This window comes from Trichoderma ghanense (assembly GCF_004382785.1).
Source record: "Trichoderma ghanense strain CCMA-1212 chromosome Unknown scaffold_12, whole genome shotgun sequence".
Classification (NCBI taxonomy): domain Eukaryota; kingdom Fungi; phylum Ascomycota; class Sordariomycetes; order Hypocreales; family Hypocreaceae; genus Trichoderma; species Trichoderma ghanense.
Window position 1 is genome coordinate 516483 of NW_027395675.1, and position 25491 is coordinate 541973.

The window sequence follows — 25491 nt, forward strand, 5'->3', positions numbered from 1 at the left end:
CTCGGAAAGGACCACGAGAGGTGAGGCGATGGATTTCACTCCAGATTGAACATATCGCCTCCTAATTATGATTACGGATCTCGTTCTCAAAACCGTCTACACGACATCTCCTCTGAATGCCCCCCAATCATTTTTATGTCATCTACGACGTCTTCGATTTCAGATTGTGCTCCCTCTTTGATTCCAAGCTCCCAAGTTCTCGCAACGCATGAAGCAATTTTTCTATGTGTCTCCAACACGTCACCACAAGGAGTAGCTGCATGCCAGAGTAATCCCTGTCAGGCCGGACAGAATCTCCCGCCAGAGACATGATGTCAATACGAATAATCGGCGGCAAACTTTCACAGACACCCTTTCTTACATGCATCAAATTAGAAGCAATCACAGTGACGTCGGGCGTTTAAAAAAACACTCAATCAATGATGCTGAGCCTTCAAGGACGGCATATAGTGCATGCATGACCAGAAGTATAATATCAGCCATTAGCAAGCAACCTTTCAGTACGTAAACTTAGCATGATACCTCGGATATGGACTGAATCTGTTGGATTGAATAGCCAAAATGTCCCGAAACATCTGCATCACGGCCGTAGAAGGCCAAACCGGCTTCCTCATCGCCGAGCTGCTCCTCAAAGAGGGCAAATTCGCCCGCCAAATCAGTAGCATCACGGGCCTGGCATTGGATCCCTCCTCGCAACGGGCGCAAGAGTTCACCGAGCTGGGAGGAAAGCTCGCGCACCATCAGCCAGGCCGCGAGCGGACCATGGTCAAGGCCCTCAAGGACATTGGCTGCGACACCATCTGCCTGGTTCCTCCCGCCCACCGCGACAAGCTGGACATCACGATGGAGCTCGCGAATGCCGCCAAGAAGGCTGGTGTGTCGAATGTCCTCCTCATCAGCTCTGCCGGCTGCGATTATGCAGACAGCCAGAGGCAGCCTCGTCTGAGAGAGTTTATCGACATTGAGAGCGCGGTTCTGGCAAGCAAGGGGGATCCCGATACGCCCCTCGGGCATTCGCCCTGCGTGATCCGGTTCGTTCTTTCATTGCTGTGGATGAATCAGGTCACTCAAATACTGACAATGTCGCATCTGCAGTGCTGGATTCTACGCAGAGAACTTGCTGCTCTACTCAGAGCAGGCCAAGGCAGATGGAGTGCTTCCGCTGCCAATTGGGGAGAATCACAAATTCGCCCCCGTTGCGCTGGGCGTACGTTAACCGTTCCCAACTCACCCAGCATAGGGCTGACCCGCTGTTGTAGGACATTGCCCATGTGGCTGCCCATGTCCTGGCAGGCAAAGGCAAGCATGGCTTCGATGACAGGCACCGAGGCCAGATGATGATTGTGACCGGACCTCAACTATGCGCCGGAAAAGAGTTGGCCGAGGCAGCCAGCCAAGCGCTGGGAGTCACCATGGAGTTTGAAAACATTTCCGAGTAAGCCCATCACGCGTTTCCACAGGTGTCATTCCGCTTCGGACTAACAAAGAGCGAAGACGCGAAGCCAAGAGGGTTCTGTCCTCTCAGAGCGAAAGCGACGAATCCGAAAAGGAGTACCTCTTGGAGTACTACAGCCTGGTCCGCGAGGGCAAGACCAACTATATCGCTACGACGGCCTTTCATGATGTGACGGGGACTCATCCCACGGAGCCGAATGACTTTTTCAAGTCTTACTCTGCCGATTTTCGGCCCCGGAAAAAGGCAAGGCATTGAATGATGCACAATCTATATCATTAGTATTTGTTTGCTTAGGACTGTACGAGTATGTGTATGATCCAATGTACCTCCTACGCTGTGTTGTCTGTATACCTAGTAGGGGTTAGCTTGAGATGAACATGAATATATGAACCGTCTCGGAAATGCAATTCACGACTGGTCAATAAGCTGTACAGTATTCAAACCCCATGAATATGTGAACCAATCACGCCCAGGCAATCCATCTTTACGCACTCGTCCTGGTCAGATCTCTCCAATTGGCCAATGGCACCGCTTCTACTGTCAAACCAAAATCAATATAGTAACAACAGATCGTCGATCTTCGATCCGACTTTGTTTACCTCAAGCGAACGTCACCCTGCAACCAGTACGTCTAATCTAAAGCTTCTTTCTTCTCACAGCTCTTTTCTCCGCATCACGACTGCGCTAAAGCAGCTAGAAGGATTCGCCCCGGCACAAGATCAAGTCTATTCTGTCATTCCAGGAGTAAATGTTCCTTGATGTTGGGGGATTCCAAGGAGATGATTGAAAAGCAGTTGCGGTGATTGGACGGTGGCAATCCGGGGGTGCACCCGGCATGGCCTTCCCCCAATTTCATCCCGTCAGCCCATGACAACTCGATGTCGCGGGCGATGCCAGAAGGCGGCTCATCATTACGTTGAGCAAGATGGGCCAGGAGTCAAAGGTAACGATGGTCTCTAGCATGAGACGGTCATCTTATATCCTCTTCCTACACTTAAAGCAAAATGCCCTGTAGATGCAAAGCTATAACCAGTCCAAAACCGTCCCCGACCATCACCATAGTCCAGCCAATCCATCCATTCCACCCATCCCAATCCGCCAAAATGTCCATCCTCAGAAGCCAAGCATTCTGCATCGCGAGTCGAGTCGCTCGTCAAGCCCAACCGAGATGGTTCTCAACCACGCCACTCCTCAGGGACCGCATCAGCGACGCCATCGTCAAGGACCACCGCGAACTGGAGCACTACTACAACCGCATCACCGAGTCAAAGGATTATGACGAGCAGACGAGATGGCAGAACCAATTCGTCTGGGAACTTGCACGCCATTCCATCAGCGAAGAGCTCGTCGTGTATCCAATCTTTGAGACGCTCGTCAACGGCCAGCAGATTGCAGACAAAGACCGTGCGGAACACCGAAAGGTAAGGTGGACTAGAAATATCTAGGAGAAACTTTGATAGCTAACCAAGATGGAATGCCACAGGTCAAAGAGAAGCTCTACATATTCCAGAAGCTCTCCGCCAGTGACCCAGAGTTCATCCCCACCTTAAACAGCCTTTACGCCGACCTAAAGCAGCATATAAAGGAGGAAGAAGAGGACGACCTGCCAAAGCTGGAACAAGCCGTGTCCGGAGACGAGTCTCTGCAGCTTTCCAAGAGCTTCCAGAGGACCAAGATGTTCGTGCCTACTCACAGCCACCCTTCAGCCCCAGACAAGCCGCCGTTTGAGACGGTGGTTGGGCTGCTCTCTGCGCCGCTGGATAGACTCATGGATGCGTTCAAAAGGTTTCCCAAGAACTAGGTACTTGGTATATGTGCGTTAGGATCCCTTTCTTTCACATTATCAGGGTGTTCCTTTCATAGGCACAAATACAACCTTCAGATAGTATACAGAATAAAAGCACAACGTCTATCTATCTATCTGTGAGGTTCTGATATTCGAGGTGAATGAGGTTGGGCGAAATCGTCAAATAGACCATATGTGGTTGCGAGCATCCGATGGCCAGTGTCGAGTCTATCACAGCGATGCCAGACGGTCGATAGGCTGGCGGGAGCCATAACATTCTATCTTCATCCCACATAACCCATTCTGCATCCTCGCTGAGGCCAATACCCCGGCGGCGGATACAGACGTCACTGGCAGATAGGGAGAGCGAATCCCCTACTACACCATCTGATAGCACTGCTCCGGTTTGGGTCCCTATTCATGTCAACAGCGTCTGCATGTCGCTCGAGAGTCCAGTCGCACATACCCTCCAATGTATATTTGCCCACGTTCGTAGAGAGACAGGGTTCCACTTCGTCGAAAGCCAAGCAATCCCCAGCGAGGTAGTTGATGTTGACCGCAGCTAGACACAGGCCAGTCGAAACGTTCCAGAACTCAAGAGTTCGGCACATGGGTGCTCCATCCTGCCGCTGCGATGCTATGGAAGCAAGCAGGGCGGAACTGCGTGAGAAGGCCATTATTAGCACCGGATTTTGGCTTACTCGCCCAAGTCTCGCTCGACGTTTCAAAGCTCCTGTAGAGATATCCCAAATCTCGATGCTTCCATCGTCCTTGCCAGATGCCAGCAAGTTATAGTCGTGGGAGAATGCGATTGACCTGTTATAGGGTTCGCTCTGCCCTTCGAGTGTTGCTGTGCAGGTAGCAGAGCTAATGTCCCAGATCTTGATCGTGCGATCACCCGAGGATGATACAAGGACATCCGATTGTGGTAGAAACGCAAGCTGGCTGATCCAGCTGGTATGCCCAGCGAGTGTAGCTATGCAGCCACCCGAGCCGACATCCCACACCTTGATGATGGAATCCATGGCCGATGCTGATGCAAGCAACTGAGAGTCGTGGGAGAATGTCACGGCGCTGACCACAGAGTAACGCTGCCCATAATAGTCGTACTTGTCCTCGCTTGGTTGCCAGACTTTTATGACGTGGCAGCCTCTAAACTCGTCACCCTTAACCATGGGGGGCCTTGAATCATAATCAATGAACGACCCGGCTGAGGGGACCGCACCATTGTGGCCCTCTACCGTGGCTATATGGACCCCCGTCTCAACGTTCCAGAGCTGAATCTGGCCATTTGCAACTGAAGTTGACGCGAGCAATCCGGAGTTGTGCGCAACTGCAATCGAGTAAGGCCAGGCAGTGCATCCAGTAAGCGTTCCAATGCGGGAAACGGTTTGAATATCCCATAGCTGGACTGATTCACCCAATGATCCTGAGATCAGTGTCTTTGTCCCCTTTATGAGCTTGATGCTATCGAACAAGCCGCCATGCTCACTAGACGGCGGCATCTGGTCGGCGTCAATCTCAAGCTCCCAGAGTTTGACAGTGTCGTCAGCTGACGCTGATGCAAGCAGCTTGGAATCGTGCGAGAATGCAAATCCGCAAACGATTCGAGAGTGGCCCCTGAACGTTGCTATGCTTGAGCTTGTCGCAATATCCCAGAGTCTGATATCCATTTCGCCAGACGCGGATGCGAGCATCCTGGAATCACGAGAAAAATAGACCGAAAAAACCATATGGCTGTGGCCTTTCAACGTTGCGATACATTCACCATTAGCGGCATCCCAAAGTCTAATGCAACTGTCGTCGAAATCTGATACTGACGCAAGGATTCTGGAATCGTGAGAGAATGCGGTTGAGCGAAGAGCGTCCTCGTTGATCTTGATGGTGGATTTACAAGCACCGGTAGCGGCATCCCATCTTTTGATGGAGGAGTCGTCTGAGGCTGACACAAGGGTTGTAGAATCTTGCGAGAAAGCGATCGTATTAACAACCTTGCTGTGACCGGTGAGTGTTGAAGTGCAGACGCCGTTCGCTGCATCCCAAAGCCTGATTGTACAGTCTTGAGACGCCGATGCAAGTATTTTCGAATCATGTGAGAAGGCAATGGACATGATGTAGTCGCTGTGGCCTTTGAGAGTCGATCTACGAGTGCCAGTTACAGCATCCCAGAGTCGAATCTCGTGCTTTGATGTTGAAGCAAGAACCCTGGAGTCATGCGAGAACGCAACCGACGAGACATTGGCCGGCTCGGGTCCCTCAAGCGTTGAAATACAGATGCCGGATTCCCCATCCCAAATCTTGATTGTCTTGTCCCAAGATACCGATGCAAGCAACTTTGAATCGTGCGAGAATGCAACTGAATAAATGCCTCCAGTGTGTCCCTCGAGCGTCTGTAGACATGCGTCCCACTTGGATGCGGCTGGCGGCGAGACCGTCAACCAAACAGGTAATTCGCTTTGGTACTGGGTTTTAACGATACTTTGTTCTGGCGCGAACGCAATGACCGAGTAGTAAACCTGAAGAGGCGAGATGTCTATGGTAGCCCCATTGCTCAGGATAATCCGTCGAAGATCTCGAAGGAGAGCCGAGATGAGGACGCCCCGTTCCGGCTGTTGTCACACCAGTGAGTGTTAGCTCTACCATGGGCTTAATATCAAACAAGACGTGGATGATGCCCTACATGAACAAGACTCAGCAGATCGTTCACCATTCCAATTGATTCCGCGATGCGTCCAATCAAGCCAAGAGCCTCTAGCCAATGCAACAGGTGCCTGTTCAGAAACCGATCAACCAGCCCGCCGTCTTCGATTTTGCACATGCTCTGTTTGTGGTGAAATACCCAATACAAACAGGCATATTGCACCTCAGGTGGTAGGGCGGTTTCGAGGGTCGACTGTTCGACCTCGGATCGCGGAGTGCTGGGCAATTTCAAGCCGCAAATGTTTCTCCTGAGAGTGCCTTCTTCCAACAGCAGCTCTAAACACCGTATTGCTAATACTCGGTGGGCTTTTCTCTCGTCAACCCAGAGCGGATGTCTATCTGCCTCATGAGCCGTCGTTGGGTCAACGAGGAAATCGCGGAAAGAGAGATGAAGCAGCCGTACTGGTAGACGAGCATCCGTGGGAATATAAAGAACAGAATGCAGCAGATCCAGCTGATCTTCAACAGCGTCCAAAGGTACGTCCAATAGGCGTGCGAGAGACGGTGCGCAAAGAGGGCTCGCCAAAGTGACTATAGAGCCGACGATGCGCTTGAACCGCTCGGAAACCAAACTCTTTTCAGTATCAGAAAGCCCTGCCACGAGTCCATTTACTATTGGGAGGTAGGTGGCGTCCAGATTAGATCTCGATCCGTGAGCTGCCTGTTGCTCCAAGATCTTTGCCAGTTGATCTTTGGGTCCACCAATCCTTCGGTCCTGGATAAAGCGGCAAGCTGTGGCAGCGAAGATGAATAAGGGTATAGACATGGAAACCAGCTGCTGGAACTTCTCGTTGCCGGGCCAGGCTAGAGGCAGTTGCCTGTTTGCTGATACAGATTTGTTGTAGTCCTGCCGGATCAGGGCAAGCTCATGCTCCAGGAACAGGGTAATGTCGTGTTCAATGACAACACGGGGCACTTGATGAAGAATCAGGTCGTCGTATTGGCCACTGATATCTGCAAAGCCAAGTCGGATAGCCAGTTCTGGCCTGCTGGTGATGAAGAACTTCAGGCTGACAGATGTGAAATGCTGTGTCTGTGAGAGGAGGTGGATGAATAACCTCACGTGCTCGTCGTTATCGCACTCGTCAAGTGCGTCGGCAACAACTACCATCGTTGGTAACTGGGAAACCTCTGACGCTATTCTGATTGGACCTGCGATGAGCTTATCGAACTGCTCCTTGATGGACCTGTCATGAATGGTAGGGTCGGCCTCGACTGCTGCTCGGACGTGTGGCGCAATCTGAGGGAAGGTCTGGACGAGCTGAGACGCTATCGTTGGGAAGAATAGTGTCATGTTGCCACGATCAGCTTCGCCGTGCTTGAAGAAAAAACTAGCTGCGAGCATCCCTCTATTCACAAGCGACCGCGCAACTGTTCGAGATATCGTAGACTTGCCGGTGCCAGCTCCCCCATTCAGCCAGAAGATGCACTGGCTCTCTGGCTTAGTGCTCCATGTTTGAATCTGTTCCAGAATATCTTGCCTTGTCCCAGGGTAGCATTTGGTGCTGTTGACGTGGCTGGGAGAATCGAATGCTGCTCCTTTGGCGGATTTGAGCTTTGCCAGTATCGCTTCCTGGTGGACATTGAGAAGTAATGCGCTTGTACCAGATGTGAGCTGGGCAAGGAGTCAGAAAGAATCGCATTCTCTTACTTACGTCTGATCGACCTGTAAGTCCAAGGCAATCGCGGCCCTGCACTTCTGCAGTTGACTGATTATGCCAGCAACCTCCTCTTTCTTCAGCGGCCACCTCAATCGTTGCAGGCTCGCTCCCTTGCCTGTTTTCAATCCTCGTTCAAGCTTGACGGCAAGGTCCTGCAGCTGCAAGCGAGCATCCTCTACGCTTCGGAGGACTCTTTGAGACGAAGAGAGTCTTGCGCCAGTCGGACTGGCAAGGAGACGCTTGAGGTCTTCAAGCGTTGCGGTGGTTCTGTCCGCTTCGTTCAGTATCTGCCGGATATCACGAGGGGCGTCCTTGACGCCTGAGCAGTAGATGGAACACTGCACGCCGACTTTGATGAAGAGGTCTACCACGGCAATAATGTTCGCGACAAGCCCAAGAGCGTCTGCCATTGCCGTATATGTTGGTTGGCCGCCCGTAGGATAGAGGGTATTGATCTCAGTAGACGATATTGACCTTCTTACTTTGTAGACGACCTTGGTCTACCTCGATGCAGATGGCCTTCTTGACCTCCTCCCAAGGCATCTGCCAGAGAGCGGGGGAGGGGGTAAGGCTGTTGGGGGGGATTCTAATCAGGCATTATCGCATTCATCGGATTTGACTGGACTCTCTTAGGTACGTGTGTGTACACGTACCCAGCTAGCACAGCTATGAAGTCCTCTGCGTCGCAATATTATCCCGTAAGTCACATTGCGGCAGCTTCGTGGATCTAAGGCAGAATGCATGCCCACAAAGCGTATGTATTCTCGGCATGGCTTGTGTACGAGCTTGTAAGTACATACGGTGTATCGCATCTTCCGAAAAGGCGATCACAGCCTGGCACCAGAGCGGTAGATACATTCATTATTCACACGTAGTGGACACTCTTTTTCCAGTCCTTCATTGAGGTCGACAAGTAAATTTATCCGAAGATGCTAAGTAACTGGTGAGTCTCCATATTTGACTTGCATGAAGGAAAGTTGACCAGATACAAGAGCATCACGTTGCACAGGGACGGATAGTAGAATGGTATTCATCACGAATACCTTAGTCAACGCTTTTTGTTCAAGCAATAGATGGGTAAGGTATGGAAAAATGGACACCGGTTGTCGTTGCTCAGAGATTCTCTAGACACCCAGTCTTTCGTCGTAACCATCCATTGAGATTCTGAAATCGGCTTCAAGGAACAACGCATTGGGGCGTGGATCAGAGTTCCTCGTAGCGATAAAGCTGCTCAACCCACAACGCCTTTGCGTCTCCACGAGTGCTTCGCTCCCACCGCGTCTCGACATCGGTGTCGGTGTCGGCATCAGCATCCGTCTGCACCTCGGCCGGCAACAGACACTCTTCCAGCAGAATCTTCATGCGCTGTATCTCTTTTTTCCTAGGTCTCTGGTCTCTCTGACGGGAGATTTTGATTTGATGACCTTGAGGGGGGAGATCTTCTGAGAGCCGGAGTCGGCGTTGCGAGCTCGGTGAGGCATCGGCAACTGTTCGTCTTGGGGCCATGGCGAAGATGGACTCAGAATGTCTCGCTCTTAAAGTAGGTAGGCTTTGATGGTTACGGAACGGCGGGTGTAACGGGCTTTCGCGTAGGGTTATTCGGCGAGTCTAAACGGGATGTCTGAGTCGATGTCTCGCAGGTCTCAGCTGATGCAGTGTCGCCATATACGTTGTAGCCAGAACGCAGTGCTGGTTCATGGAACTGCAACGATGGTGATTCCATTCACGCTGGTTTGGTTGGCAGGATGGAGAAGGAGAGACTCCGGATCATGATGCGAAGAAGAACGGACAGCAAGGCTGCATGCCACGCAGGACTTCAAGGTTCCAACGCGCATTTCAACCCAATCAGGGCCTAACCCGCCATTGCTCTAATACATGTATGCATGTATGCACACACTCCAGGACATAGTAGCTATTTTTCCACCGCTCCTCCTCAAGCACTAGGATGTGAGTCCTTGAGTTCATTATTGGTATGATTGGGTATGTGTGCATTGCATCTAATTCATGGATTGAAGATGTAGCACTTACTCGTGTAACCACCCAGCATTGAAACCGTCGTCTGGCTGTGTGGGTTGAAGCAGACATCCGTAGAAATCTCCGCGCCTCTACATGTCTGCATCTTTCAGGCAGCCACTTCCACTCAGGAGAGCCACGAAATTGTTTATGTCCGTTTGCAATTGGCCCGCAGAGCGCCGGAATGGCTGAGGATTTGGGGGCCGTGTCCAACGTGGCACCGCATGCGGCTGTCTTGACTCTTCAGCGCCTGAAGGTTGCCGCTTTACCCTGGATTGTCATGAGGTTGGCAATATCTCAAAGAAACGTGTCTGCAAGGACGATGTGTATGATCCAGCCTGACTTGTACGGGTCTGTTCATTGCTGGAACCTCAAGAGCGTGTATCTGTGGTCTGAGATATCAAGCTCAAAGGTGTCATTCATGTATTCACAACTCCCTGATAAGGTAGATGCGGGATAGACTCGAGCGGCCGTATTATCCATCTTGTCCATGATCGCAGACGCAGCGAGGCAAGCAAGCGAGCAGCGACTCTCCAAGAGCTTGACTGTCTTGACGGGAACTCCAAAGTAAGGTACAACGATGTTCAAAATGCCAAATCATAGATACCCCATGGCATGAAGGCATCGCGGAGTGACTGCGGACCCTGATGGTTCCAGGTTGGTTCCCACAAACCCCGCCATGGAGCCCCTGTAGATGCGCTACCACTCAGTGGGGAGCTCTCAGGGCTCACTCTACCAGCTTCAAGCTCGAGCATCGATAGCGACTTCTTCTTCTTCCCAGCATCTTCACCACCAAAACGACCGGCACATATCCAATGCCTCCAGCTCCCACAATCCCCTCCGTCAAGCAGACCTTCGTCTCTGCGCAGACAAACCTCCTCTCCCAGCCAATTGCGCCGTCCCGCGCCTGGCGCGCCTCCAACGACGCGTCCGAGCATGCGATTCCCAACCGCCTCGTCGACGATGCCGTCGCAAGCGTCAATCGCACGATCCAGCAGCACTGTCGCCGCGTCTATGTGCCCCAGGCAAGCCGGCACGTGGCCGAGCAGATCAGCAGCTTGTACTCGAGAGATGCCGAGCGCAGGCTGGGGAACCCGGACGATGCTGGAGGCGGGATTGGACGAGAGCTTGACCTAGGTAGGTACTGCTGCTGCTGCTGCTGCTAGCTCTCAGCTCTCGAGGCGCATCAGAACGAGCATCATGTCTGACAATGTCCTTTAATAGTCGACGAAAGCGCCATCGAATCGCTGCCCGCCGCCTGGCCGTCTCACAAAGACGTCGACGCCTATCCCATGGAAGCCACCCGCTACGCCGAGACGGTTCGCCAGCTAGCCGACCTCAGCCAAAGACGCAAGGATCTGAGACAGAGAGTCGAGCGCTTCCGGAGCCTCGAGAAGTCAATCGAATCCTTTCGAACCACGGACGGCGTCGGCGTCCAGGAGAATCTGGTGACCCGCGACGGGCCTGTGGAGAATGAGCTCGAGAGGATGCGCGTTCTGCTTGCGCGCGTTGTCGGCCGGGTGAGCGAGCTGCCAAACACGGGTGCGACGCCAGATGCGGGACCTGTAGAGCTCAATGCTTTAACTGCGGCGAGGAAGAAGCACATTGAACAGTTCTTGGCAGACGGGCGTGTCTTTCCCTCCTGAGTTTGAGGCCACAGAGGACATTCACATCCACGCGGAGCCATGTTCCGTACGGAACTTGTTGGACGACGCGGTGTGGCGACAGCAATCACAAATGTGCGTTCCTGCAGCACTCAGCCAAGCGACTGCGGACTCGGCCATCGCCATCACATACAACTAAGCCCGACCGCTGCCGCTTCCAGTCCAAGCGCCTCGCATCGCATCGCATGTCTGACAGTGGCAGATGGTTTCGACAATTAGCCGACATGCATGACATGCAATTGGCTCCTTTCTCGCCTTTGCAGCTACGCCGCTTATTTCAAGCGCCCCATGCAATACGAGGAGAGAGAGGACAACCATCAAAGCTTGGCATTGATCCTTCCAGAGTCTCATGGCCAGGCGACGATGGCATTGGGTGAAAGCGGAAGTGGTAAGCGAAGCGAATGCGACCCCGTCTCCAACTGGGGCCACGTCTTTCACCAAAGCCTCGACAGACTCCATGGAGCCTCTGAACTTCCGCGCTATCGCAAACTGCAGCTCAAGATGCGAAACACCAAGAATCGCAACAGGCAGTCAGCCAGAGCGAAAGCCTTGCGCAATACGAAAACAGGATGCTGGTGATGGATGTGTCCTGCGGCCTTGATACATTATACAGGGGTTGCGCGGAGTCATAGCGTGGCTAGCTCTGACAACCCTCGAATTCTTTGCCTAAATGGGAGTCTTGGTCAAGTCTCTGGCCGAATTGGCTTCTAGGCGGGGGCAGTTGGGCAGCCGCTTCATCTCTTGTCGAGAATGACATGTCGTGTCTGTTGATATCTCGGCCGGATGATCAAATTCGGCGCTGTCCTTGGAACTCGGCTCATATCACGAGTACTCCAGTTGCACACTTGAAATGCTCAAATACATACACCTTCACGAGAGGGCTCATCACACACCGGGTATCGAATATCACAACAGCACCTACTGGTAGCAGTTTGGAAAAAGAGCAATACCCCTGCGCCAAAGGCCGCTTCCACTGGCAGAGTGGTACTACTGCTTGCTGCTTATAACGACACGCCATTCTTGCTCAGGCTCGATTAAACATCAAAACAAGACAATGTTGAAGCTCGCATTCGCTTGCGCCCGACGCCATGTGGGCCAGAATCAACTTGTGGCTGCTGGTGGTTGCATTGCGATCCCCGGTCCCTGGGGATGCTTGTCCCTGTCTCCTGATTGGATGCCATCTGGGTGGCGTGAGAGGAGCGAGAGGCAGACGCTGGCTGAGCCATCGTCGGATTCGGATCAGGGGGACAAGACAAGCTGTTACCCTTGATGGAGGCAAGGGCATCATGTTTCTTTCGACGTCGAGGGAGACGAGGCGATATGCTTTGCAGCACATTTACGTGGCTTGTCGTCTTAGTCGGCGCATTCACCTGGGTAGCTTGTGACTGTGCCATCCCAGCCGTCAGGTATATAACGCGAGAGATCCTCACATGCGATAACAGAACTATCTGTTATGCCCAGTCATCGAAACAACAACACCTACACTTGATTCACCTACTTCACATTTCTCTCGAGGATTTCGATACTCCCATTTATGCGCGGCCGCCCCAGCCTGACGGCACTACACAACAACTTGCGCTTCTCCCTACGTCTAAGCAAGAAACAACGGCACTGGTCCAGCCCAGCTACCCTTCCAAGACTCTCATCAATCATGGCGCTCAACGGACAGGGAACCATTTCCCGCACAGCAGAAGACACAGACAACGACGTGCAATTGAGATTGAGCAACTGGGAACACCAAGCATGGAAAGAATGGCCATCAAAGGCTCAGGTAGCCTCACCTTTCATACTCGCGTTATTCAGCTCCATCAGCTTGCTGACAATGTGACGCTACAGTTTGAAGGGCTAGAGGAGCATCGTGGACCGGTCCAGCTGACGGTCAAGGGCACCATTCCATCATGGGCTGCTGGTTCTCTGTTCAGAACCGGACCCGGTCTGGACCGAGTAGAGGGCACCGTCAGGGGCACCCACTTCATCTCTCACTGGTTTGACGGCATCGCCCACAGTCATCGATTTGACATTGCCCCATCCCAAGAGGCCGGTGGCAGCGCAACTGTGACGTATTCTTCCCGACGACACTCAGACGAGGCCGTTGCTGAGATCAAAAAGAAAGGATGGCCATCAAGCGTCACATTTGCTCAGCGGGCTGACCCTTGTATCGGAATCTTTGCAAAGGTCATGACCATCTTTGTCCCCAGCAAGAGCAACAATAACGTCACGGTCATCCCAGACATGCCTGGCGGCGATGACGTTGAGCAGGGAGATTCGTCAAAGGGCAAGGCCTTGTATGTGCTCACCGACAGCGCGGCCATTAGCAAGCTCGACCCCAAGTCACTCGAGCCCATCGGCAACGCCAAGCAGACGTCTCTCCATCCCGGCCTGAAGGGACCGATCTCTTGCGCTCACACGCAGCGCGACCCCGAGACGGGAGACTTGTTCAACTACAACCTGGAACTCGCCGCGCCTCATCCGACATACCGCATCTTCCGGGTCAACGCCCATGACGGGACAACTGACATTCTCGCCACCATTTCCAGCAAGGACTTTCCGGCGGCGTACATGCACAGCTTCTTCATGACGCAAAACTACATTGTGCTTTGCGTCCAGTCGACGGAGTTTGCGTGGGCCGGCATCAAGATTCTCTGGGAGAGGAACATTCTCGACGCCATCAAGCCGTTTGACCCCTCTGTTCCGTGCAGGTGGGCAGTGGTGGACCGAAGACATGGCAAGGGCGTCGTGGCTGAGTTTTCGACGCCGGCCGGGTTCTTCTTTCACTCGGCGAATGCGTTTGAGGAGGTGGTCAAGGATGAAGATGGGAACAGCCATGCCGAGATATGCATGGATGCCATCTCGTACAGGAACACCGACATCCTGCGCATGTTCTACTACGACATTCTCCTTGACCGAAACGATGCGACCAAGAAGACTATGCTCGACAAGCAGTTTTACAAGACTACCCAGAACCGGCTGTCGCGATATCGCTTCCGCATCCCGTCCAAGAAACAATCCTCCAAGGAAAAGGCATCCGCCGCAGCCGAAGAGGTTCTCTCCATTCCCACCCCTCACGTCGGCGAGCTGCCCACCATCAACCCCAAGCTCGCCGGCCAGCCATACCGATACGTCTACACCGTCAACAACAGAGGCCTCTACGTCTTCGCCGACTCCATCGCCAAGACGGACCTGCACACCAAGGCGGCCCTTATCTGGAGCGGTCCCAAGGGACATTCGCCTGGCGAAGCCATCTTTGTGCCTCGGCCGGGCGGCACAGAGGAAGATGACGGGGTGTTGCTCTCGGTGGTGCTGGACGGGACGCTGGAGAAGTCGTATCTGTTGTGCTTGGATGCGCGGACGATGGAGGAGGTGGGGAGGGCGGAGGCGGATTTTGCGATTCCGCTTGGTTTGCATGGGGCGCATCAGGCGAGGGGGCCATCTTTGAGTGATGGAGAGTAGATATGTTTGCTTTGATTGTCTTCATATGCGATGATATCAAGCTGTTTGTTTGTTTGTATGCATGTTATATAGTCGGCAGTCATGATACTGGACCACAAGTGCTCGGTTGTCCTCATGCCTATTCCAACCATAGTCACTACCTAGTACATGTGTTCTGTATCACCAGAATTTTGGCTTCTGACGCTATGAGCTAACATAGATATCCATTCACTAAGGGATACATTCAACCGCTTGGTATATTGCAGTCGAGATGTATGTTATAATAAGACACCCACAGCTCAGAGTGACGCTTAAACCCCGTGTGGATTCCTTTCCCAATGCGGCATGTGTCGGCATCAAGCTCGGGGTTTTCGGGGCCCAAGAAAAGCGCGAGGCTTTTTACGCCTTTTTGCCCCAATCGGCTGCGGCGTAATGCCCATGCCGCGGCTGGAACAAGCAGAAGCCACAGGTGCATGGAATCGGGTGGGGGAAAAGCGACACGTTGGGTGGCTGTCACGATGAGCTTTAGATGTCCAGATGCGCAGATGAAAAGACAGATTGAGTCGATGAGTTGTCATGGATATCAAATGTTTTTTTTCTTTCAGCCTCTAATTTACAGGTTTCGTCCCTCCTTGTCTCCGTATAACGCCTCATCAGCTTCCTATTCCGAGAGCCGAAGCAACTCACATGCATTCATCGTTTTCCGCAACCCCAACACCACTGAGTGCTCAATTTTCAGTAGTGACACACTTCCATGAATCATCCCCGATACCGTGTAGCCACTTTTGAAACGAAAAAGGAAAAAGTGAATGGCGAAAAAGGGGGGGAAAGTGAATGGCGAAAACAAGGAAAGTCATGTCGATGAAAGAAAGGTCTCTCAATCTGGGCTTTTTCTCTTTTTCCACCTTGTCGCAAAATCTGCGATGCTTCCCCACTAATTCACCCCAACCATCGCTAGTATGAATTAACAAAAATCGGACAGTATTTCTTTCTTGTTCATTTGTGTTCAATTTCGTCGTCTCCCATCTCAACAAATGTCGACGGTAAGCTTAGGCCGCAACGGCGTCAGAGGTTGGCATTTTCATGCTGGTGCCGCTCAGGTCGGTGGGTTTCCGTGAGGGGTTCTTGGTGTAATAGTCCGAGATGGCAGACTTGATGGCATCCTCGGCAAGCATGGAGCAATGCACTGCAAGCAAGAAGTTAGCATCGCAAACACTGGAGGCAAATAGATTGTATGGCAGGGTAATTGGTGATGTACGTACGTTTGACGGGAGGCAGACACAGCTCCTTGGCAATCTCCGTGTTCTTGACCTTTCCGGCATCGTCCAGGCTCATGCCGCGCACGAGCTCGGTCAGGTAGCTGCTGGAGGCAATGGCCGAGCCACAGCCGAACGTCTTGAACTTGACCTCGGAGATCTTCTGCGTCTCGGGGTCGACGCGGATCTGGAGCTTCATGACATCGCCGCAGGCAGGAGCGCCGACGAGGCCGGTGCCGACGTCAGCGTCGCTCTTGTTCATGGAACCGACATTTCGGGGACGCGAGTAGTGGTCCAGCACCTTTTCGTGGTACGAGCGCTGAGCCTGGACGGATGCGACGGGCGCGAGCTGGCGAGTGGCGAGAGAAGGTCTGGCGAGGGGAGCGGCAATGGCTCGCCTTGAGATGACGCGGAGTCCTCTGGAAAACATTTTGAGGTGTTTTGGCTGAGTTCGAAGTGAGGTTCGACGTGTGAGGGCGGTATATGCAGAGAATCGCAGGGAGGCGAGGTTCTGCAGTGCGCGATGATTTGTGTCGAGAACCAGCTCGGATGCAAGAAGATGCGATGCGCTGGTTGTGATAGGCAGGTAAGTTTCGATGAGGTTGATGCGATCGATTGATGTTGAGATTCAGGAATAATCAGAGCAGAGTCGAGAGATTCAGTGAAGAGTGAAAAGATGACGGCGAATGGCGATGATTGCAGGTGAGGAGTCGACGCTTAATCAATGTCCGGCAGAAAGAAAGCGAAAAAGTGCTGATGGCGATTTCGGCCAAGTGCGTCTTGGCCATCGGCCAATCAGCGGCGTCGCCCCTCTCGGCCATTACGTCTATGCGCAGCTGTGGAGCTCGGGCCTCGTCGGAGCTTGCGGCCAATCAGCGCTTGCTAATTTCCTTAGTCACCTATCAGATGCCGTTGCCAATACGTAACTGCTGGTCACTGCTCCGCAAAAAGATTGCAAATCAATCTGATAAGATGCACGTGAACGGGGATAGGGTCACGTGGCCTGGCGACAGACGGACGCGCATCCCAATGGCCGCTTCGGACTTTGACACGTCCTCCGAGTAGCTTGGTCGCCTTGTCGTATTACGGGATCTTGGGGATATTGAAATGGACAAAAGTTTGTCTCAGGCGTCAATGCTACACTCCGCCGATCCCGATAAAGCGCAGACAGTTGGACATGGTAAAGGCTTGAAGAGGGATGTTTGTCTCATACACTGAGTGATAGGCAGGGCCAGCCATTGTTGCGAGTTGTCTCGATGCTGCGACTGCCGGCAATCTTCTCTTGCAGCATGATTCACCAATCAGCACTGCAACCCCGCAATGTGGCAACCAAGAACTGATGAAACTGCATCGATGCGAATAGTAGGGAATATCAGAAGTCACTCAGAACATGCGGTAGCCGAAGATTCGAGAATGCGAGAATCTACGATTATCTTTCAATGCGAACTGATAGACAAGCCTGTTGTGGTTATGGGACGGCAGATTCACTCACCTCCATCTATCTACCCTATAACCCGGGGCTAATTTCTGGTGGCGGACTCATGACGCACTCAAATCGACTCTCGAATTTTCTGCGCGCTGCCCCTCCAAACTGTCTGATGCCGTCACCGAGGGGCAGCCTAGCAGTGCCTGGAACTGTAAGCCGCTGAGCTTCGGGCTGCTGCACCCACTAACCGCAATCGATAACGGCTCGCCAGCGCTTGACCCGGCAACTGCAGCGCCCACTACGCAACAGAATCAACATCAGCCTCCAGAGTGCATGTGCTCACGGAATTTCACTTTTTGCTTCTTCTCTTGAAACACCCACCAGCTTCCGACAGCTGCTGCATCGCCATCTCGCCCGTCTTCCATTCATCGCCCATCCTCCGAGTCTCCTCTGCGCCACCAAAAGACATGTCGTGCCCGCATCTCGACTCTGTCGGTACGTTTACCCCGCCACCTCGTGGCTCTTCGCAGCTCTTCCCAACTATCGTCAAGTTACGGAAGCTCATGTTTCGTCACCGCAGAGCTCAAGCCGCCGACTCCCGCCCAGTCGGTGTACAAGGAAGACTGCACGCAATGCTTCGACTCAATTGTATGTCCTCCAACGGCCTGCAACTATCCTTCCCTCGGGCTGTATGTAACTGGACGACGGCTCATCATCTCCCTTGTCATTCTGCTGTGTAGGACAGCCCTGGAGGCCTCGATGTATGCCTTCAGTGCTTCAACGGTGGCTGCACCGGCGACCTGGAGCACTCGCCGCTTCACAATGCAATCTGGAGTCACCCGCTCGCTCTCAACATTCGCCGCACCCGAAAGACGGTCCACCGCGATGAGCCGCCTGCCAAGATGACGAAGCTCGCCATCGCCGCCGAAACCGAAGAAGATCGATATGACACTGCCTTGACCGCCAAGTGCATCGAGTGCCAAACGGAGCTGGACCTGACAAACGCCAAGCTGGCCCCCGTCGTCGATGGCATTCTCAAGGCGCACACCTTCTCTCGAAAGGAAGAGGTCAAGGCGTGGGAGCAGGAGCTCACGACGTGTGAGCACATCCTGACCCTGCAGCAGCACCCGCCCCGCAAGATCGAGCAGGGCGAGCTGGGCCACTGTTCAGGTTGCGATCTGCGAGAGAACCTTTGGCTTTGCCTAGAATGCGGCAACCTGGGCTGTGGCCGGAAGCAGATGGGTGGCGTCGACGGCAATTCGCACGCCTTGGGCCACGCCAACGAATCGGGCCACGGCGTGGCTGTCAAGCTCGGATCCATCACCCCCGAGGGCACTGCCGATATCTACTGCTACAGGTGCGACGAGGAGCGCGTAGACGAGCTGCTCGGACAGCGTCTGGCCCACTGGGGCATCCTCCTGGCCGAGCGACAAAAGACAGAAAAGAGCTTGACCGAGATGCAGATTGAGCAGAATCTCAAATGGGACTTTAGCATGACCACGGAGGACGGCCACGAGCTGAAGCCTCTGTTCGGGCCCGGCCTCACTGGCCTGAAGAATCTGGGCAACAGCTGCTACCTGGCCAGCATCGTCCAGTGTCTCTTCGACTTGCCCTCGTTCAGGGAGCGCTACTACAGTACCAGCAACGACTTGCCCATCGTCCAGGAACCTGCAGCCGACCTTGAGACTCAGCTGAGGAAGATGGCCCACGGGCTGCTATCTGGTCGATATTCAGTGCCCGATAACTCTGCAGTGTCCGCATCTGAAGTAGCCTACCAGAGGGGTTTGGCGCCTGCCATGCTCAAGCATCTGATAGGCAGGGGACACGAAGAGTTCTCTACCATGCGCCAGCAAGACGCTTTTGAACTGTTCCAGCACCTCTTCAAGCTCATCAGCCGATCACAGCACAGCGGAGACCAAAAGGATCCCACGGCCGACTTTCGATTTGTTCTGGAGCAGCGGCTCCAGTGTCTTGGATGCCACAAGGTTAGGTACAGCTCCAACGAACAGGACAACATCTTCATCGACGTGCCATTGGAAAAGGTCGACCAACGAGACGAAAGCGGCCAGGAAGCGAACACGTACAAGCCGGTCACTCTGAAGGAATGCTTGGACAACTTCACTGCCGCCGAAAAGGTCGAGTTGACTTGCTCGTCGTGCGGCAGCAAAGCAGGCTTCACCAAGCAGTCGCTGTTCAAGACGTTCCCCAACGTGCTGGCCGTCAACGCGCGGAAGATGGCTGTTGTCAACTGGGTTCCTGTCAAGATTGACGTCCCGGTTATTGTCCCGGACGAGCCGTTCTTGCTGGACAGCTACCTCTCCAAGGGACTTCAACCCTCGGAGGAGCTCTTGCCCGAGGAACCCGAGAACAAAGCGCCTGCATTTGTAGCGGACGCGACCGCAGTGGCGCAGCTTGAAGCCATGGGCTTCCCGCGCAATCGTGCCGAGAAAGCCTTGCACGCGACGGGCAACTCGGATGCCAACGCGGCCATGGAATGGCTCTTTGCACATCTCGACGATGCCGATATTGACGCACCGCTCGATCTGGGGTCCGGATTAGGAGGCGCAGACGCGGCCGATCCCGAAAAGGTTGAGATGCTGGGGGCCATGGGATTCTTGGCTCCTCAAGCCAAGAAGGCGCTGAAGGAGACGGGTGGCGATGTTGAGCGAGCCGTCGAGTGGCTGTTTAGTCACCCCGACGACCAGGGCATCATGGAGGACGACAATGCAGGCCCAAGTGGCGAGGCAACTCAAAAAGAGCCTGCTGGAAGCGCAACGCTGCCCGCGAAGTTCCAGCTGCAGTCCATTGTGTGCCACAAAGGCACAAGCATTCACGCGGGGTAAGTTTCTCTGCATGTTTCCTCGTTTTCCATCGTTAACATGTTTGAATCAGTCACTACGTTGCATTTATCCGAAAGCCCCTGGAGGACAAGGAGACACCTACCTGGGTCCTCTTCAATGACGAGAAGGTGGTGGAGGCGCATGACGTTGAAGAAATGCGCAAGTTTGCGTATGTGTACTTTTTCAAGAGGGTTTGAGGCGCCAGTGAATACGTTTTTTTTTTCTGCATTTAAGGGGTCGTGATGATGCATTGGGGAGGCGGCGGCGTTTGATGCGCTCCCTTGAGTGGGAAGCGCTTGAAGAGTGTTTGTGGGCGAGCTCGGTTGTTGCATGAATAAGGGACATGATGTATTACCCCCTTGCGAGTTTTTATAGATGAAATACCTACCACAGAGACATGGATACCTAGAGGAGAAGATGCATCCGTATATCTATCCCATTCTTGATGTAGAGTCCTGTGAAGGCTGTATGATGCACCGATATGTTCCCGTTTCAACGCCGTTCCAAAGCCAAGCGATTTGCGATCCATCCATCCCTGTCCCGGTCCCATAAAGTATACAAAAAGAGGCTTGTGTGTCGCTTAATCGCCCAACCTGTAGCTGACAATGGTGTCGACGCGGTGATTCGCGGTGCTGAAGCCCCTGAGCTGGACCCTCTCGCCGTTTTGAATCTCCTTTGCGTCCGAGTCCCCCCACTCGACGGGGACGTCGCTGTCGGCGTCTGCGTAGACGAGCACGTTGAAGGTGCAGTCGCCGGTGAGCTGGGGGAGGAAGGTGACGGAGGCGGTGATTTGGCGGAAGATGGCGGCGATTTCGGCCTGGATCTCGGCTTCGGGCTTGTCCTTTTCGGCGAAGAGGGGTGTGGTGGCCGTTGCTGAAGAGGAGTTTTCTTGTTGTTGCTGCTGTTCGGAGGAGGGGTCGGTGTCGGAAGGAGGTTTGGATTTGGATTTCGGAGGAGGTGCTGAGATTTGGACCTTTGAGTTGTGAGAGTGTCAGTGGTTTGCTCGGGGTGCGACGCAGTTGTTGTTGGACTGGAGAGGAGAAGGGATCGCGACGTACATCGAATTGCCAGCGCTCGACGTGCTCGCCCGTGTCCTTGTCGGTGATGACAATGACGAGCTTGGAGATTTTGCCGCCGACCATCCACTTGTCGAGCTGGCTCATGATTTTCTTGATGTAGGCCTTGACTTGGTCGTCGGCGGAGACTGCATCCACGCGGTACGGTCAGCTTGTGTCTCGATTGTTTTGGAGGGCGGAGAGAGGAAATGTACCGAGCATGTTGAGGCCATATTTCTTGACGCTGTGGGATATGTATCAGCTGGTACGTCTTTTTCTCGAACCGATCGGAGGGGACTGGGGATTGAGGGAAGCGTGGTCGTACGCTGTAAAGTCTTCGGCTGGGTAGACGCCGCGCTGGAATCTGTTGTTGGGAGAGCACGGTCAGCTGTCTGGTTCGATGCGTTGTGGTGGTGAAGCTCCGTACAGGATTGTGTGTATCGAGTATTGGAACTAATGGCAAGGATCAGTTAGAGTTGAGAGTCCAATTGCGCCAGGTAAAGAGCAGAAGAGAAAGAGGCCAACGTACGAATTCGGCCACCAGCCTTGAGCTGCCCTTGAGCGACAGCTTGTGCGTCTTGGACTCGTCCTTGTCCTTTGGCCGCTTGTCTTTGCTGGACGACGTCTTTGAGGTGGTTTTCTTCTTTTCTGGCTCCATGGCGGAGGCCGTATTTCGCGACTCGTGTGCCGTGGCTTCTCCGATGTACGTTGCTGGTTGGGAAGAAGAGCTCTGGTGATGATGACGATGGCAGATCCAATGCCAAGCAGGGGTGCTTTTCGGCTGATTTTTGTTTACTTTGGCTGCGCGGTTGCGGGGTCGCAAGGCTGGGGGGGTCTGTCAAATCAGAGGCGGGCGGTTAGTGCTGTGCCTGAGCTGGGATGGCCCTGATGGCCTAGATTCGAACGAGTCCGTGATGTCACAGGCTCTTATTCTTTCAAGAAGACATGTGATAGAGACGACAGTTTGAACGAGGAAGATGATGGATACTTTATATGTCAATCGGATTGAATGATGCATAAGGTACGATATCGATTGCATCAAAGGATAATCACGTGGCCTCCCGACTACTGTACCCAGCATCCAGCATTCGTTTCTTTCCTTCAGCTTCTCCATCTCCTCTTCTCCATCTCACCCTCACTTACATTCACCCTCACGGTTCTTCAGTCTCGCACAATCGTCGTGCCCCTTGAATGCGCCCGGGCCGGTCGCGGTATCACCCCTCTCGCCCTCAGCCGCTCCCTCGCTGCCGCCATTTCCGCCGCCGCGCGCCTCTGGATCGCCGTCCTCGCAAGCCAGTAATTCGGAGAGCCATGCTCAAAGAACTCGCTCACGTTGTCCAGGTCGATGCCCGCGACGAAGTCGTCTAGGTCTGCCATTTCGGCATTGGGAACCTCCGCTTGATCCTGGTCCTCAGCCTCCACCTGTTGAACTGTTCCGTCGTCAGGGTTGACAGGCCCACGACCTCCGGCAGTCGATGCATCGTCGTTCCTGGCCTCATTGTGCAACAGAAGGAAGCGAGCTAGAATGCCGGCGCTCACCAGCAGCGGAATCGTCTGAGCGCTCGTGTCCACGCCGTCAATGTTGTCGAACTGGTTCCATCGTATGGTTAGCTCAATGGCTGTGATGTGAAGCCCGTACACAAGCAGGTTGGATATGCCGCGCATGGTGCGTAGCAGGTCTGCCCGCTGCTGTCTGGCTCGCTCCCGCCTGGCGTTGCGCTCTTGTTCATCCTGCTCGGGTCTTCTGTCGATGTGTCAGCTGCAGCTGCGTACGATATATATATGTATGTGTATGTGCATGTATGTGTAGTATCAAGGGGCGGCTGACTGACTCTCTCCGACGATGCCGCCTTCGACGCCGGTGCCTCTGTGGCCCGCATTGTCCATTCCAAAATCCCGTCCACGACAGAGCAATGCTGAAGCAGACAAGAATCACGATTACGTATACGATGATGTTGACCGCCACGTACGCCGTGTTGTCGAGCCTGACCTTTGCGAAGAAGAAGCCGTAGTACCCGCATTGGCGTCCCTTGGTCGGCATGTATGTGCTAAAGAACCAGAGGTGGAGGGCCGAGATGATGACCAGGAGCACCATGGTCGAGACGTTGAAAACCGCCATCTGGGCTTCTCTCGTCTGCCTGAGCGGATCCCATCTTCGATCGCAGCATGTGAGCGCTTTCCAGATGTACATGGGCACGAGGAAGATGTATGAGCCAGCCGCCAGCTGGAGCATGATGTAAATGTCAGCTCCTTGGACACGCCGGTCCGCGACCTGGACGAGCAGAGCCAGAACCACGGCGCCAGACAGGAGGAAGCCCAGCAGGCGTATGTCGGAGACGTCCGCTTGGTCAAAGAACTCAACCAGAATCTCTCCAAACCACTGGAAATAGATTCCGAGGCGGATCCCAAGACCGTACAAGTCAGGACGTCCCTCTCGCCCGCAGGAGATCATGGTGCCAAGCTGCAGTCACAGCAGACATTTTCCATCCATTGGTCCAGGGGATTTGCAATCTATACAGCCGTTACTATCACGCGTGAGAGGAGAGATCATGAAGTGATCCGATCGAATGTCGAGAGGGCCGCAACTGTCAGCATCGACTGTAACCCGCCTCGCTGCAGCCCCGGATTTTGCAGTGTCTTTTAACCTTGACACACGGGCATCATGTCCGGTCGGGCAGAGACAGGAGGCAATTCCGCGTTACATGTTACATCCCCCAGGGCGCTGCTTGACGGTGTCCCGGCATTGTTCAGCGGCGGAAGAGGCAGGTAAGGCGAGCTTGTGCGTGGTGTCAGTGCGGACACGCCATCATTGTTGGACGAGGTGACGCAGAGAGCACACAAGAAGAGGGAGTGGCATTTCTCTGTTATTTGCTGATGCATCTTCTTTTGCTTGGAAGATCTATTTTCGCACATTCCAACATGAAACAGCGAGCATGTGTTTGCCAGGGCCCAAGTGTGACCTATTTATTGGTCGACCTCCTGGACTTTGAGTTGTGAGAGCGCACAGAGTGAGGCTCGTGATGATGCACTCTGCTCTAGAGTTGACGTGGACAAACAGGCAGGGCTGCTAACTTACTGCATGTCTCAGAAGGTGTCTTATTTACGGAGCGGTTGGGTATCTCACAAACTTGGGGATATGTGTTACACCACGATGAACAAACACGAATATAGCCCGAAGTCGAGATGTCATTGCCACAAGCGGGACAGACTCATCCATCGGCAAGCCTCTATACCGCTGTTTCTCATAGATCATAGATCATATCAAGGAAGGGATGTTCAACGCATGAATAGGCATGAAGTCTGCACGCTGCATCACTGCTCCTTTATTGATTTGCTGAAGGTTGGTGGCCTTTCTCATGTCTAAGCGGCATGTACTTGTGATACCATCAACCTGCTCCCTCGAAAGCGTTATTACAGGGGCACTGGGCCTAAACCCCAAACAGGAAACGCCTGGAAAAGGCGAATGTTCTATGGTACCCACGAGTTCGCGCTAACAGACGGCACTAAACTAAGACGCAAAAAAGTGTGTTCTGAAAAGTGGTGCAAACGAGCAAAAAAAGGGCAAAAAAAAGAAACGAAAGGGCATCGTGAGACGTTTTGCTCCCGGCAGGGCTTGAACCTGCGACCTTCGCATTACCAATATTGGAGCTTGTGAAGCTCGAGTATTAGTACGAAGCTCTAACCAACTGAGCTACGGAAGCCCTTGAGATGTTTGCAAGGGAAGCAATTGTTGGTTATACACCTGGAACATTTCATGAGCCAACATTAACAGCCATTCTATAGACGCATGCAATACTCATTCATCGACTTTGATTCATTCATTGTTAACTCCTCGAAATTGCCGTATGACGCAGCGACATTCTCATTCACAAGCAACATGTCGTAAAGCCCAGGGGCCTCTGCCTGCTTAAGCTCGCGTTTCGCCCGTCCAAGTCTCTTTTCTATACTTCCTTTAGTCTCGGTGCTACGTTTCCGAAGTCGAGCCTCCAGTTTATTAAACTCGGTGGCTCGATGAAAACGTAACAAACGCGGTAACGGCAGTCCCGCGCATTTGCTTGACACCTTCAACGTCAATCTCTAGCAGCACTGCCAAGCCTTTTGCCAATTGATCTACAATGGTCCGCTTTCTGGTGCCGTAGTGGTTGCCGCTGAAATACGTATGTTCAACGAAAGCGTTTTCTCAAATGAGTGATTCGAATTCTGGT

The 25491-nt window shown here is 53.3% G+C and overlaps 9 protein-coding genes across 9 annotated transcripts; 5 read left to right on the forward strand and 4 right to left on the reverse strand.

Annotated features, from left to right (window-relative positions):
• Positions 1–561: 561 nt before the first annotated feature.
• Positions 562–1711, forward strand: CCMA1212_008562 (uncharacterized protein; the record flags this gene model as incomplete). The annotated part of the gene is made up of 4 exons (XM_073705688.1): positions 562–1031; positions 1096–1207; positions 1260–1435; positions 1495–1711. 4 exons carry the CDS (start codon positions 562–564, stop codon positions 1709–1711), a joined length of 975 nt encoding a protein of 324 aa, XP_073555924.1.
• Positions 1712–2559: 848 nt separating this feature from the next.
• On the forward strand, positions 2560–3257 carry CCMA1212_008563 (uncharacterized protein; the record flags this gene model as incomplete). The annotated part of the gene is made up of 2 exons (XM_073705689.1): positions 2560–2877; positions 2940–3257. 2 exons carry the CDS (start codon positions 2560–2562, stop codon positions 3255–3257), a joined length of 636 nt encoding a protein of 211 aa, XP_073555923.1.
• Positions 3258–3369: 112 nt separating this feature from the next.
• On the reverse strand, positions 3370–8013 carry CCMA1212_008564 (uncharacterized protein; the record flags this gene model as incomplete). The annotated part of the gene is made up of 4 exons (XM_073705690.1): positions 3370–3656; positions 3709–5851; positions 5923–7557; positions 7609–8013. 4 exons carry the CDS (start codon positions 8011–8013, stop codon positions 3370–3372), a joined length of 4470 nt encoding a protein of 1489 aa, XP_073555930.1.
• A 793-nt stretch (positions 8014–8806) lies between these two features.
• CCMA1212_008565 (uncharacterized protein) lies at positions 8807–9109 on the reverse strand (the record flags this gene model as incomplete). Its single annotated transcript, XM_073705691.1, has 1 exon — positions 8807–9109. One exon carries the CDS (start codon positions 9107–9109, stop codon positions 8807–8809), a length of 303 nt encoding a protein of 100 aa, XP_073555929.1.
• Positions 9110–10431: 1322 nt separating this feature from the next.
• CCMA1212_008566 (uncharacterized protein) lies at positions 10432–11262 on the forward strand (the record flags this gene model as incomplete). Its single annotated transcript, XM_073705692.1, has 2 exons — positions 10432–10753; positions 10841–11262. 2 exons carry the CDS (start codon positions 10432–10434, stop codon positions 11260–11262), a joined length of 744 nt encoding a protein of 247 aa, XP_073555928.1.
• A 1669-nt stretch (positions 11263–12931) lies between these two features.
• CCMA1212_008567 (Beta,beta-carotene 15,15'-dioxygenase) lies at positions 12932–14730 on the forward strand (the record flags this gene model as incomplete). Its single annotated transcript, XM_073705693.1, has 2 exons — positions 12932–13051; positions 13117–14730. 2 exons carry the CDS (start codon positions 12932–12934, stop codon positions 14728–14730), a joined length of 1734 nt encoding a protein of 577 aa, XP_073555927.1.
• Positions 14731–15758: 1028 nt separating this feature from the next.
• Positions 15759–16533, reverse strand: CCMA1212_008568 (Iron sulfur cluster assembly protein 1; the record flags this gene model as incomplete). Its single annotated transcript, XM_073705694.1, has 2 exons — positions 15759–15895; positions 15972–16533. Coding segments are annotated over 2 exons (699 nt in total), but the record flags the coding sequence as incomplete, so codon positions are not given.
• Positions 16534–17858: 1325 nt separating this feature from the next.
• Positions 17859–20428, forward strand: CCMA1212_008569 (Ubiquitin carboxyl-terminal hydrolase 14; the record flags this gene model as incomplete). The annotated part of the gene is made up of 4 exons (XM_073705695.1): positions 17859–17886; positions 17972–18039; positions 18132–20230; positions 20284–20428. The coding sequence occupies 4 exons, from the start codon at positions 17859–17861 to the stop codon at positions 20426–20428; spliced, it is 2340 nt and encodes a 779-aa protein (XP_073555911.1).
• A 383-nt stretch (positions 20429–20811) lies between these two features.
• Positions 20812–23947, reverse strand: CCMA1212_008570 (Mitotic spindle checkpoint component mad2; the record flags this gene model as incomplete). Its single annotated transcript, XM_073705696.1, is given in 10 exon segments — positions 20812–21204; positions 21290–21435; positions 21502–21530; positions 21612–21643; positions 21816–22016; positions 22245–22414; positions 22430–22571; positions 22619–23030; positions 23119–23747; positions 23942–23947. 10 exon segments carry the CDS (start codon positions 23945–23947, stop codon positions 20812–20814), a joined length of 2160 nt encoding a protein of 719 aa, XP_073555759.1.
• Between the last annotated feature and the right edge of the window lie 1544 nt (positions 23948–25491).